This window comes from Megascapheus bottae, chromosome 10 (assembly GCF_031878675.1).
Source record: "Megascapheus bottae isolate mThoBot1 chromosome 10, mThoBot2.hap1, whole genome shotgun sequence".
NCBI classification, from domain to species: domain Eukaryota; kingdom Metazoa; phylum Chordata; class Mammalia; order Rodentia; family Geomyidae; genus Megascapheus; species Megascapheus bottae.
In genome coordinates this window covers 21915847-21930084 of record NC_143518.1, presented here as the reverse complement: position 1 = coordinate 21930084, position 14238 = coordinate 21915847, and the positions used below count along the sequence as shown (strand labels likewise).

The 14238-nt window shown below is 38.5% G+C and overlaps 1 protein-coding gene across 3 annotated transcripts in view; it reads left to right on the top strand.

Annotated features, from left to right (window-relative positions):
- The window catches only part of Axdnd1 (axonemal dynein light chain domain containing 1), a 72378-nt gene extending 58470 nt beyond the window's left edge, over positions 1-13908 (top strand). For all 3 annotated transcript variants that reach the window (XM_090340337.1, XM_090340336.1, XM_090340338.1), the window contains exons 21-25: positions 1168-1281; positions 3997-4101; positions 5904-5986; positions 11539-11864; positions 13631-13908. In XM_090340337.1, the coding sequence (XP_090196463.1) occupies positions 1168-1281; positions 3997-4101; positions 5904-5986; positions 11539-11864; positions 13631-13698 (696 nt within the window). In that variant the 3' untranslated portion in view covers positions 13699-13908. The remainder of the gene's footprint in view (positions 1-1167; positions 1282-3996; positions 4102-5903; positions 5987-11538; positions 11865-13630) is intronic.
- Positions 13909-14238: the final 330 nt, after the last annotated feature.

Here is a 14238-nt window from a genome sequence, read left to right as displayed (position 1 = left end):
CTCTACGTCTGGCTTTTTGCTGGTTAATAGGAGATCAGAGTCTCTCAGACCTTCCTGCTTGGGCTGCCTTGAACTTTGATCCTTTGATCTTAGCCTTACCAGTAGCTAGGATTATAGAGGTGAGCCACTAGTGCCTGGCAAGATGTGTATTTTTTTGACATTTGGATGATGATAAGTGTGCCATCGCCCAGCACTTAGAACACTGAAGCAAGAAGATCAGGAGTTTGAAGCCAGCCTGGGCTACATAATGAGATCCTATTTCAAAACAGCAGAGGCAAGCCTTTTCTCTTAACCATCCCCTCTTCCTCCATCAGTCACTAGGTCACATACATCTTGAATCTTCCCCTCTTCCCTCCTGCGACCACTGTGCTGGTCATTCCCTTCCTATGACTTTGTCTTTTCCCCTTCTTTCTCTTTCCTTTTCTCTTTCCTAATTGAATTCTGGTTGTTAGAGTGATTGTTTTAATGTCCAAAGACGATCACTTAAAAAAAATTGTCTTTAGGGTAAAATCCAATTTTCCTTGTGTAACAATCCAGCCTTCCACTGCGATTGTGATTCTATGTATTGACCTCTCTTCTACTGAACTACTCTTTAAAAACTTTTTTTTTGCCAGTCCTGGGGCTTGAACTCAGGGCCTTGGCACTGTCCCTGAGCTTCTTTTGCTCAAGGCTAGCACTCTACCACTTGAGCCACAGCATCACTTCCAGCTTTTTCTGTGTATATAGTCCTTAGGAATTAAACCCAGGGCTTCATTCATGCTAGGCAAGCATTCTACCCCTAGTCCACACTCCCAGCCCTGAACTACTCTTGTTCTCAGATCCAATCATCATATACATACTATATCTCTAGATGTGTCCTCCTTTTTTCCTACCCTACAATAAAAGCTCAAGCCATTATTTCCTCCAGCGAACCTCTGTGACCAATCTCTTCTTTCACCGTATCTATCATATCATCTAGGTTTGGTGCTTTTTCTTCATGACTATGTTCACGACATTGTACTATCTACAAAACTGCAAGCTCCTTAAAGGCAGGGAACATTCTTACCAACCTTTGTGTTATTACTAGCACAGTACTCAGCTGCAAGATTAATGCTCATTTAATGTCTGAATAATACTTGCTAATATTTGTATAGATGGAACTATAGTCATAATATTGTCATTACATAGGAAGTTGTAAAACAATTTACTGAGTCTGAACTAGACCATCTTTTTAAAGAAGATGAAGGAAACCAAATGAGTAAGGAAGAGGAAGAGGAAGAAACAATAGAGGAACCAATAGAGGTAAGATGATATCATTCTATTCCTATAATGGCATGTGGGAATATATACAGTGTCTTCTTAGTGAGTAATATAATAATAAAAATGTGTCTTACCACAATATAAATGGATGAACATTATAAAAATATTGTGTTGCAGCCGGGTGCAGTGGCTCATGCCTGTAATCCTAGCTACTCAGGAGGCTGAGATGTGAGGATTGCAGTTCAAAGCTAGCCCAGGCACTAAAGACCTGGAGACTCTTATCTCCAGTTAACCACTAGAAAGCTGGAAGTGTTACTGTGGCTTAAGGGGTAGGGCAGTAGCTTTGAACTGAAGAGCTCAGGGACAGTGCCCAAGCCCAGAGTCCAAGCCTCATGACCGACCCTCCCCCATATATTTCTCACTCTAGAGACAACTAGCTTTCAATGTATTGAAAGTGGGCTGGGAGTTTGGCCTAGTGGTAGAGTGCTTGCCTAGCATGAACGAAGACCCTGGTTTGATTCCTCGGTACCCCATATACAGAAAAAAATCAGAACTGGTACTGTGGCTCAAGTGGTGGAGCTCCAGCCTCAGTTCAAGCCCCAGGACTGGCAAAAAAAAAAAAAAGAGGCTCAGTGTATTGAAAGTGTATTTCTTCCCTAGCAATTTTTATTATCATTTTCACTAAAAAAAGGGGGTAAAATTATTTAGTGGGTGTGAAGTGAGAAAATAAATCATGTGAGTCCATATTAAAATAGGCAGGTCCCAGGCTGGGAGTTTGGCCTAGTGGTAGAGTGCTTGCCTAGCATGCGCGAAGACCTGGGTTCGATTCCTCAGTATCACATACACAGAAAAAGCCAATAGTGGTGCTGAGGACAGTGCTCAGGCCCTGAGCTCAAGCCCAGGACTGGCAAAACAAGACATAACAATAATGGTGGTGGTTTACCACCCTTTATGTATGTATGTATGTATGTATGTATGTATGTATGTATGTATGTATTTATTTATGTATTGAGATGATTTTGGTACTAGGGTTTCAGCAAGCATGAAACTCTGAGTTCTGAAACTTCTACCACTTGAGTTACATGGCCAGAACTTTTTGCTTTATTTTTGAAATAGGGTCTTATAGTTTGCCCAAACTGCAAGACTGTGATAGTCTTTATTTATAATTTCAACCATAGCCTGGATACAGGTGCATACCACTGAACCAAATTTTTTCCATTTACATAGAAAAAGATTCTCTTGCAATTGTTTTTTGTCTATACTGGCCTTGAACCATGGCCCTTCTGATTTTAGCTCCCAAGTATCTAGGATTATGGGTATGAGTCACTAGCACCTGTTCCCTGAATCTTTTAAAGAGTAGATAGATACATGCTATGGAAAGTAGCATGTCTTGTGTAGTGAACTCTGACTTCTTTCCTTCCCTCAGACATATTGAACCACACCTGCAGATATATTAATCTTTGTCACTTTTTTTCTCCTAATGAACTAGGGTCTCTTTTCCTTTATAAATTCAATAGTTTTCCATAAGTTTCTGTTTTATTTACACAATCTATTTCTTACCCTGGTGTTGTTTCTTTCTTTCTTATCTTTTTCTTTTTTTTTTCTTTTGTTGGCCTAGGCCAACAATTCTGGGCCTGGTGCTATTCCTGAGCAATTGAACTCAAGGCTACTACTCTACCACTTCCAGTTTTCTAGTGATTAACTGGAGATAAGAGTTTCATGGACTTTAGTGCCCAGGCTGGCTTTGAATTATAATCCTCAGATCTCAGCCTGCTGAGTAGCTAGGATTACAGGTGTGAGTCACTGGTACCCAACTTCCAATCCTCTTTTGACAGTAATTTCTGTTTTATCCTGGTAAAGTGCTTGGCATATAGGTAGCCAACTACTTTTTATTTACAGAATACATTAAAAGCATTACAAGAACTATTATATAATATGAGATAGCTATTATATATCACTATGTGTAACTATCACAATGACAATTATATCATTATTATATAATTATATTGTGAATTTATTGTTACTAATTTCTTGTTTATTATTATATAAAATATAACAATAATTAGATACTGTTAAAATAACTTATTATTAATATTGTTATCTGTAGGCTTATTTTAGGCTCTTTCCTGTTAAGTCTTCAAATATTTTCTCTTTGAAAACTTTGTGACATTTCTTGGAGGAATGTAGGGCCCTTTTCTGTGCACAGCCCTTGGAATACACCTTTATGCTAACATTAATCATATTGTCCATGAGTATTTATTTTATTATCTTTCTCTCTTAATATACCATTAGTTCTATAATTCTAGAAGAAATCTTCTGTATGATCGCCGTAATTATCTCTTCTTGTCCCCACATCCTCTATGAATAAGTGTTCATTGTATAACCTGTCAAAACATGCCTGAGGAAGGTCAGTGCTAATAGTTCATGCCTATAATCATAGCTCTTCAGGAGGCTGCGATCTGAGGATCATGGTTCAAAGCCAGCCAGGTAGAAAAGTCCACTAGACTCTTATCTCCAATTAACTAGAAAAATGCTGGTAGCATGCCAGCTGTGCGTGAAAAAAACTGAGTGATAGTGCGTGGTCTAGTACCAATACAAAAAATGCACCAAACCAAACAAACATAACAAACTATCTGTAGAATGATTTAAATGAATGGAAAATTAACATTTCAGACAAAATTGAGACTCCAGGTTACCTCATATGCTTATGTCACATACCACAGCTGGCTAACGGGTCTTTGGTTTTCTGTACTCTAGGAACCTTCAACATCTACAAGCAAGGAAAGACTTGTCCGGTTCATTGGGGAAGATAAAAATATTCATTCCAAATCTCTAGATGAAGCAGATGTTTTGTTATCCTGGGTATGTATCTGAAACCCACACAATATGGGTGTGGTCAGAGTCGTAGATGCAGCATAACTTTCAGTTCCTCCATCAGGAACAAGGGCTCCTATTAATCCATTTTACAGTTTTTCCTTCTTACGTAATCCCTGGAAAACTCTCTCTTTTTTGGTCAAGATAGGGACTTGAAGTCAGTACCTGATGCTTTTGGTCATTTGGCACTCTACCAAATGAGCCTAGGCCATGCCTCCACCCGCCTCTTTTTTTTCCTTTAACTTTACAAAAACTGTACAAAAACTCCTCATTCTTAAACCTTACTTTAACATCAGAAGTCCATCCCTTTCCTTAGTTTAATAATCTCTTGGTTAATATCTGAGCAGTTTTTATTGAGAGCTGTGATAATATATACCAGATGTCTTGTTGGGATATTGGAAACTTACAAAAGTTTACTACTGTGTGAATTCAATGATAAACCCAGTTTTTAAATGTCTGCATAGAAATGTTTTCATTTGGGCTGGGAGTGTAGCCTAGTGGTAAGAGTGCATGGCTAACATGCATGAAGCCCTGGGTTTGATTCCTAGGTACCATATGCTAAGAAAAAGCTTGAAGTGGTGCTGTAGCTCAAGTGGCAGAGTCCTAGCTTTGAGCAAAAAGTGTCAAATGCCAGTACCCAGGCCCTGAGTTCAAGCCCCAGGACTGGCCAAAAAAAGGTGGGAAGTTCTTTTCCTTCCTTCCTTCCTTCCTTCCTTTCTTTCTTTTTTAATAAATAGGTGTAGTTAGGCTCCAATCCTTAATTAATTAACTAATTTATTTTTGTCTGTTGTGGGGCTTGAACTGAGGGCCTGGGCATTGTCCCTGAGTTCTTTTGCTCAAGGCTTTCGTTCTGTCACCTTGAGCTACAGCCCCACTTCTGGTTTTTGAGTGATTAATTGGAGATAAGTGTCTCATGGGGACTTCTCTGCCCAGACTGGCTGCAAATGGTGATCCTTAGATCTCAGCTTCCTAAGTACCTAGGATTACAGATGTGAACCGTCACATCTAGGTTTAATTTTATTTATTAGGGAAAAGTGTTTACCCTTCTTTCTCTCCCCTTTTCCTGCCTTCTCTATTTGGGCTGGTACTGGGGCACTGTCCCTGAACTTTTTTTTTTTTTTGTCAGTCCTGGGCTTGAGCTCAGGGCCTGAGCACTGTCCTTGGACTTTCTCAAGGCTAGAGCTCTACCACCTGAGCCTCAGCACCATTTCCGGCTTTTTTCTATGTATGTGGTACCAAGGAATTGAACCTGGGTCTTCGTGCATGCTAGGCAAGCACTCTACCACTAGGCCAAACTCCCAGCCCATGTCCCTGAACTTTTTTGCTCAAGAATGGCACTCTGCCACTTGATCCACAGCTTCATTTCTGGCTTTTGGTAGTTATCTGGAGAGTAGGGACTTTCCTTCCTGGGTTGGCTTTGAACCATGATCCTCAGGTCTCAGTCTCCAAAGTAACTAGGATTGCAGACATGAGTCACTGACACCTTTCTCCTTATTTTATAATCTTTTTTCCCTTGGTGTTTTTGTTTTGTTTTAGTTGGTACTAATTCCTCTACCTCATTTTGACAACTCTAGTGAAATTTGTATCCCACTGTAATATGAATAACTTGGAAGCTGCTATATGATTTGGCCACAATCCGTACTATTTTTTGTTTTGTTCTTAAACATGAGCTTATGATAATTATGAGTGAAGAAAGTATATTGGAGGGCTTAACCCCCAGACATCTGGAAGAAGTAGAATATTAATATTAGGCTCCTGATTCATTTGTATCATATATTTCCTTTTGTCAGAGAGAATTAGCTGGCAAAGGCACATTGGCCCAAAAGTATATTGAAGTAATGACTGTAATGGAGTTCATGCAGAAGAAATTAATGTAAGTATGAGGGACCACAGTGGTCAGAGCATGCTAGCCAGAGAGTTTGGTGAGAAACGCACACTATTGGCTTACTTTGGCCTGTTTTATTTGCTTTATGTTGGGATGGGTATTTCTGAATCTTCTAAAGGCCATGAACTATACTATTACCATAGAAACATCTATCCCTATAATACACATTTAGAGATGAAGGAAGACAAAGTGTCTGTATGTTTACGTTGAGGGAGTAGGAATAATCCAGTTCAGTTATTTCTTTTCTTTTGTGCCAGTACTGGGGCTTGAACTTATGAGGCTATGAGGTCTTAGCTTTTCTGTTCAAGGCTGGTGCTGTATCTCTTAAGCCTCAGCTCCACTGCTGGATTTTTAGTGATTAATTGGAAATTAACCATTTTCCTTCCCAGGCCAGCTTTGAATCTTGATCCTGAGATGTCATCCTCCAGAGTAGATAAAATTACAGGCATGAGACACCAGTGCCTGGTTTCATTGTTTCTAGTGATGGCTTGAAATAAATGGAATTGGAGGGAAATATTGTGGTTGAGAAAGAATAATATACAATTCAAAGAGTAGTTAGGATACTTGAGGATGCTAGGAAAAGAATATAGCTACATAGACATAGAACACATGCTTCAATAAGTAGGAAGTGTAATTTTTCTAGAGTATAAAAAGTATAAAACTTTTCTGGCTTTAAAGGTACCAAGAAGGAGGATTTAGTTTGTTGGATCACATCAATTACATGAAGCTAAAGTTAACTACTGAAAGGGGATTCCCTGGCTATTTATGGAAAATTCCAAATACTCAAAAGTCAGATTTCCTTTAGAAATGATAAATATGTTGTATTATTAAATCATACATGATGTCAAGCTCCAACACAAGAGTAACTTTTATACCTCAGTTCTTGGTTAATGATACTCTTACCTTCTGTATTTGTACTCATTAAAACCATTTATCCAATCCCCACTGCTTTGTTTTTGTTTGTTGTTAAAAAGTGAGTTTCTACCACATTATAATCTGAACAGGATCAATAGAGACCAAAGAAAGGATCCTAAAGGCAGCCAGGGAAAAGAGAACAATCACCTACAAAAGGCAAACCAATCAGAATAACTACTGATTTCTCAGCAGAGACCATGCAAGCAAGAAGAGATTGGAAGCATATGTCATGCCCTTAAGTCCAATAACTACCAACCAAGAATACTGTACCCAGCTAAGCTCTCATTCATAACTGAGGGAACAATAAAAACATTCCATTCCAGGGAAAAGCACCAATATTACGTAGCAACCAAACCAGCATTACAGAAAATTCTCAAAGACGTTCTACACATAGAAAACCAACACAAATGTAATACAGAGAAAGAAATGGCACCTAAACATCATACCATCTAAGTACCACAAGAACTGTCAAGACACAGGCCCCAAAGAAAGCTTTTAAAAATGGCAGGAACTAATATTTCTCAATCCTAACTCTGAATATCAATGGACTTAACTCTCCAATTAAATGGCATAGACTGTCTAGTTGGATCAAAAAGCAAGATCCGTCGTTCTGCTGTCTTCAAGAGACACATCTTGCCCAAAAACACAAATATTTTTTGAAAGTGAGATGTTGGAACAAAGTTTATCAAGCCAACGGCCCCCATAAAAAGGCTGGAGTTGCCATCCTCATAACAGATAAAATAGACTTCAAACTAAAATTAGTGAGAAAAAACAAAGAAGGTTAGTTACTACATACTGATAAAGGGATCTCCCCTCCAGGAGGACATAACCATCCTAAATATCTACACACCTAATCCTGGAGCACCGAACTTCATCAAACAAACTTTACATTCACTGAAACCATACATAGATCAAAACACAGTAATTGTTGGTGACTTTAACACACCACTCTCACCTATGGACAGATCAACCAGGCAAAGACTCAACAGAGAAACCTTAGAATTGAACAACTGTTTAGACCAACTAGATCTCACAGATATCTGCAGATTATTTCACCTAGCAACAACACAATATATGTTTTTTTTCAGTAGCACATGGGCCAAAATAGACCACATTTTAGGGCATAAAACAAACCTGGGCAGATTCAGAAACACTGAAATCATTCCCTACACTCTCTCAGACCACAAGGGCATCAAATTGGAACTGAACACCAATCTCCACCAATGAAAACCCTGTAACTCATGGAGATTGAACAACACATTGTTGGTCATCGAGGAGATCAAAACAAATCCAACGGTTTATGAAATTTAACAAAAAGGAGCACACAAAACACCAGCTCCTTTGGGGACACAGCAAAGGCAGTATTTAGAGGAAAATTTATAGCTCCGAGCGCCTACAATAACAAATTGGAACAATCACAAACCAACAATTTAGCGTGTCACCTTAAGCGCCTGGAGGAAGAGCAACAAACCAACCCTAATCCCAGTAGAAGGAAGCAAATTATCAAAATCAAAGCAGAATTAAATGAATTGGAATCCAAAAAAAAAACTATAGAAAGAAACAACAAGGAGTTGGTTCTTTGAAAAAATTAACAAAATTGACAGACCCCTAGCAAATCATCAAAAAAAGGAAGCATACCAAAATAAAAATCACAGATGAGAATGGTAATATCATGACAGAAATTACCAAGATCCAGAGCATCATGAGGGAATACTTTTCAAACCTTTATGCCAACAAATATGAGAATCTAGAAGAAACGGAGGAATTTCTAGCCAATATTAACATACCCACACTGAACCAAGAAGACCTAATCCAACTATTTCAAGCACTGAAATAGAAATGGCAATAGGAGAAAAGCCCACCTAAGAAAAGCCCAGGGCCAGATAGATTCACAGCTGAATTCTATAAGGTCTTCAAAGCAGAGCTCACACCAGTACTCCTCAAGCTCTTCAACGAAATTGAAAAATGAAGGCTTTTTGCCAAACTCATTCTGTGAAGCCAGTATAACCCTCATCCCCAAACCAGACAGAGATTCATCAAAGAAAGAGAATTATAGACCTATTTCTTTGATGAATACTGATGCAAAACTTCTCAACAAAAACTGGCTAACCGTCTACAACAACTCATCAAAAAAATTATACACTATGATCAAACAGGATTCATCACAGGGCAAAACTGGTTCAACATATGCAAATCAATATAATTCAACACATCAACAGGAGCAAGGACAAAAATCACATGATTGTCTCAATAGATACAGAAAAGGTATTTGACAAGATCCAACACCCCTTTATGCTAAAAGCTCTGGAGAAACTAGGATTCCATGGAATATTCCTCAGTATAATAAATGCAGTGTATGACAAACCCACAGCTAGTATTATACTTAATGGCGAAAAGCTAAAGCCATTCCCTCTAAAATCAGGAACGAGACAAGGATGCCCACTCTCTCCACTCCTCTTTAACATAGTATTAGAATTCCTAGCCAGAGCAATAAGGCAAGAAGCAAGCATAAAGGGGATCCAAATAGGGAAAGAGGAAGTGAAATTTTCCCTCTTTGCAGATGACAAGATTCTATATTTAAAGAACCCTATAGACTCCACTCCCAAGCTGCTTGAGCTGACTCAAAACTTTGGAAGGGTAGCAAGGTATAAAATTAACCCTTAAAAATCAACTGCCTTCCTCTATGCCAACAGTGAGAGGAACGAGGCAACAATCAGGAAAGCAACTCCTTTTGCAATAGCCTCAAAGAAAATAAAGTACCTAGGAATTAACTAAGAATGTAAAGGACCTTTTTGATGAAAACTTTAAAACCCTGAAAAAAGAAATTAAAGCAGAACTGAGGAAATGGAAAAACCTCCCATGCTCGTGGATTGGAAGAATGAACATCGTGAAAATGACAGTCTTGCCAATGGATATCTACAAATTCAACGCAATAGCCATCAATATCCCAATGTCATTCTTTAAAGAAATAGAAGAGGCAATCCAAAATTTCATATGGAATAATAAAAGACCCCGTATAGCAAAAACCCTTCTTAGCAGAAAGAACAGCGCAGGAGGAATTTCAATACCAAACCTCAGACTCTATTACAGAGCTATAATAATCAAAACAGCTTGGTACTGGCACAAGAACAGACCTGAAGACCAATGAGAATAGAACTGAGGACCCAGATATTAAACCTCGAGGTAGAAGCTGACACACTGAAAACTTTACAAGAAAGAATAGGAGACACACTAGGCCTCCTTGGCACAGGTCGAAACTTTCTCAACAAGGACCAAGAAACACAACAAATCATAGAAAGGCTGGATAAATGGGACTGCATTAAACTGCAGAGCTTCTGTACGGCAAAGGACATAGCTAGTAAATTAATTAGGAAGCTACAGAATGGGAGATCTTCACTAACCATACAATGGACAAAGGCCTCATATCTAAAATATATCAATAGCTCAAAAAATTGAATCACTCCAAACTAATCTCCAAAGAAACAACCATCCCATTAAAAGAGGGGCCAAAGACTTAGAGAGTCTTCTCTGAAGAAGAAATAAGAATGGCCTATAGACACATGAAGAAATGCTTGACATCTCTGGCCATAAAAGAAATGCAAATCAAAACAACTCTAAGATTGCACCTCACTCCAGTTAGAATGGCCAGGATCAAGAAAACTAATAACAACAGATGCTGGAGGGGATGTGGCCAGAAGGGATCACTACTACACTGTTGGTGGGAGTGCAAACTCATTCAATCACTATGAAAAGCAGTATGGCAGTTCCTCAAAAGACTAAACATAGAGCTCCCCTATGATCCAGCAATTCCACTACTTGGCATTTACCCAATCGTCCAGAAACAAGGGCATACTAAATCCACTAGCACAATGATGTTCATTGTAGCATTATTTACCATAGCCAAGATATGGAACGAACCCAGATGTCCCTCAATTGATGAGTGGATCAACAAGATGTGGTATTTATACACAATGGAATTCTATGCTGCTGTCAGAAAGAACGACATTGCCCCATTTCTAAGGAAATGGAAAGACTTAGAAAAAATCATATTAAATGAAGTAAGCCAGACTCAAAGGAACATAGGCCCAATATTCTCCCTCATTTGTCATAATCTCTGCTATCCTAGCAGAGATTCACAATAGAACAAAATCTAGAGACATTAGGCCAAATAGTACGACACTAAATATAAGGACCTCCAGGATAAGGAAACAAATGCCATATAATGAGTGACTGTTGTCCTTAAGGTACTATGTTATCTCTCATCTCTTTTGCCATCCCTTCATTATTTTATATTGTTACACTATTTCACCTTGTTATCTGATATATTTTATATATGCTTACTTGGTTATTTGAAATTGGATAAGGAACGAGGGAAATCAAGGTAAGCAAGGGGAGGGTGAGAGGGAAATGGGGACCATGTCATGAGAAAAGGTATCAATGTTTGTGAAGTTACGCACTTTCTATCTGGTGAGTATAATGTAACCTTTCTATTAATCACAATAAAAATGATAAAAGAAAATAAAATATATTCGAATCACACTAAGAAAAAAAAGGGTTTCTATATCAAATATATTTTTTCACCCCTTTCCATTTTGTTGTGTTTCATTGGAATTTATCCACATCAGAGAAGCTGAAAACAGAGCCAAACAGGCAGAGGAAAAGTTTGATGAGGTAAATGAGAAGCTTCAGTTTACCCTCATAAGGAATAAACACTTGGAGAAGGAACTAGCAGAAATGATGGAAAAGGAGAAGTCACCAGGAATAGAAAATGAAAAAGAGAATGAAGAACAAAACAAAGAAGAAAAAGAAGTCATAGTAGTTCCAGAAGTTCCAGAAGTCCCAGAAGCAAAAGAAATTAAGAAAGAGAAAGAAGAGGAGGAGGAAGAGGAAGAAGAGGAGGAAGAGGAAGTAGCCAAACCAGTAGAAACTTCTGCAAAACATCGAAAGAAAGGTAAGAGTTGATTTCTTATTTTTTTTTATTCATGAGAGAAAACTTGGCTAGCATACAAATACTTTAAAAGTGCTTTTGTGACATTAGTGCTGATGGTCTTAGTGTATATTTCTCATAGATAAGTACAGGTGGGTGTATACACTTAATTATGTTATTCAGACAACAAAATAGAAAAACAAATAACTCACAATTATAGATGTAAAAACTGAGATACAGTCCATAATTTAAAAATTGTCAGATGGCTGGTGATGGCTTCAATAGTAAAGTGCCTATCTAGCAAGTACAAAGCCTACAGTGCTACATTAATAATAATAATAATAATACCTAGCTTTTGTTGGAGGAATAGCTCAATGGTATAGCGTCTGTCTGGCAAGCACTAGGCCCTGAGTTCAGATTCTAATTCTGCTCCCAGTCTTTCCCCTCCAACTCAAAGAAAAATAAGAAAAAAGCCTGGCAGAGGTTTTTCAAAATGAAAGTTGCTTATCAGCAGTAGCAACTTAGTGAAGCACAATGACTCATGCCTGTCATCCTAGTAACTTAGAAGGATCCCAATTTGAGGTAGTCTGGATACAAAAATTTGTGCAATTCCTTTCTCAAATAATAGCATAGTATTATATCCTGTCATAGTAGTACATCCATGCCAGCTATTTGGGAGGCTAAGATCAAGCTTAAAAAAAGGAGGCTGGAGGTGGTAGAGCACCTCTTTAGAAAAGCGCAGGGACTTGGGTTCAAACCTCAGTACTGTACATACTCACACAACAAGTGGCAACATGGTTTTACAGATAATGCATATGGGAAGAAAAGCAGATTTAAACCTTTTAGAATATAATTTGACATTCTGTATAGATAGTCCTTTAAAATATGTATATAGTTCTATCTAGTAACTTTAGTCCTGAGAATAGAATCTAAAGAAATACTTGGGCAGGATGATGTACATCTATGGTCTACTTAGATGGGGTCTACTCAGGGGGTTGAGGATGGAAGATTCTTGAGTCACAAGTTTGAGACTGGTCTGGGCAATTTAACAAGATACCATCTCAAAGAATAAGATAGAATAAAACAATCTTAAGGCTGTAATATAGCTCAGTGGTAGAACACTTGCCTAACATGAGCAAGGCTCTGAATTTGATCCCCAGCACTGCAGAAAAAAAATTAAATGGGCTGAGCATTGAGCCTAAAGGTAGAATGTTTGCCTAGCATGCATGAAGACCGGAGTTCTATTCCTCAGTACCACATACATAGGGGGAAAAAAGGCAGAAGTAGTGCTGTGGCTCAAGTGGTAGAGTGCTAGCCTTGAGAAAACTCAAGGACAGTGCTCAGGCTTTGAGCCCAAGCCCAGGACTGGCAAAACAAAAATACTAGGTAAAAAAAAAATAAGGTACAAAATGTTCAGTATATTAAGTATAATAGCAAAAATAGAACAACCTATTTTTATTATCATGGGAGATCAGATGACATTTTTTTCTGTCAGTATACTTGAATAACATATCATTATAGTGATTTTACAAGGAGCTTGTAATAACAGGAAAAATTTTTATGTTAAAATATTAAATGTAGCCAGGAACCGGTGGCTCACTCTTATAATCTAGCTAGTTAGGAAGCTGAGACCTAAGGATCGTGGTTCAATGCCAGCCCAGGTAGAATAGTCCCTGAGAGACTCTTTTCTCCAATTAACCACTCAAAAAACAGAAGTGGAGCTTCAAGCAGTAGAACACTTAGTCGGGTATTATTACTACAATACTCTAATTGTCTTTATCTCTTTATAGGAGGACCACGCAAATGGGGTGAATCGAAATCCCATTCTAAATCTAGTAGCAAGACTAAATCCAAGTAGCAAGCATGGAGGCTTGAGGTTCTTATTGGCTGTGACCCCTGGACATATCTAGATGTTGTTGCTCAACAGCAGAGCTGACTCCCCTTTAACAGTTACAAAGCCACAAAATACAATCCAAGAGCGTTTCCTCTTTTAAAAGAACAGCCATGAGACTGTGGTGGAATCTGTGTATTAGTTTGCTTCCCAAATTAAAACGAGCTTTATGCAAAAGTTTACTAGCCTTTTTGCTTAACTGTCTGAAAGGTCTGTGACAAATGTCTGGTAGTTGTGAAGAAGATAACATCTTTTTTTTTTCCTGCCCGTCCTGGGACTTGAGCTCTGGGCCTGGGCGTTGTCCCTGAGCCCTTCAACTCAAGGCTGGTGGTTAATTGAAGAGTCTCACAGACTTTGGGGCCCAGGCTGGCTCTGAACTGTAATCCACAGATTTCAGCCTCCTGAATAGCTAGGATTACAGGTGTGTGCCACGTTGCCGTGCAAGATAATGTCTGAAGAATTTGAACTCCACATAGAGAACTTGAAAATAATCTTGTCTTCAGTTTG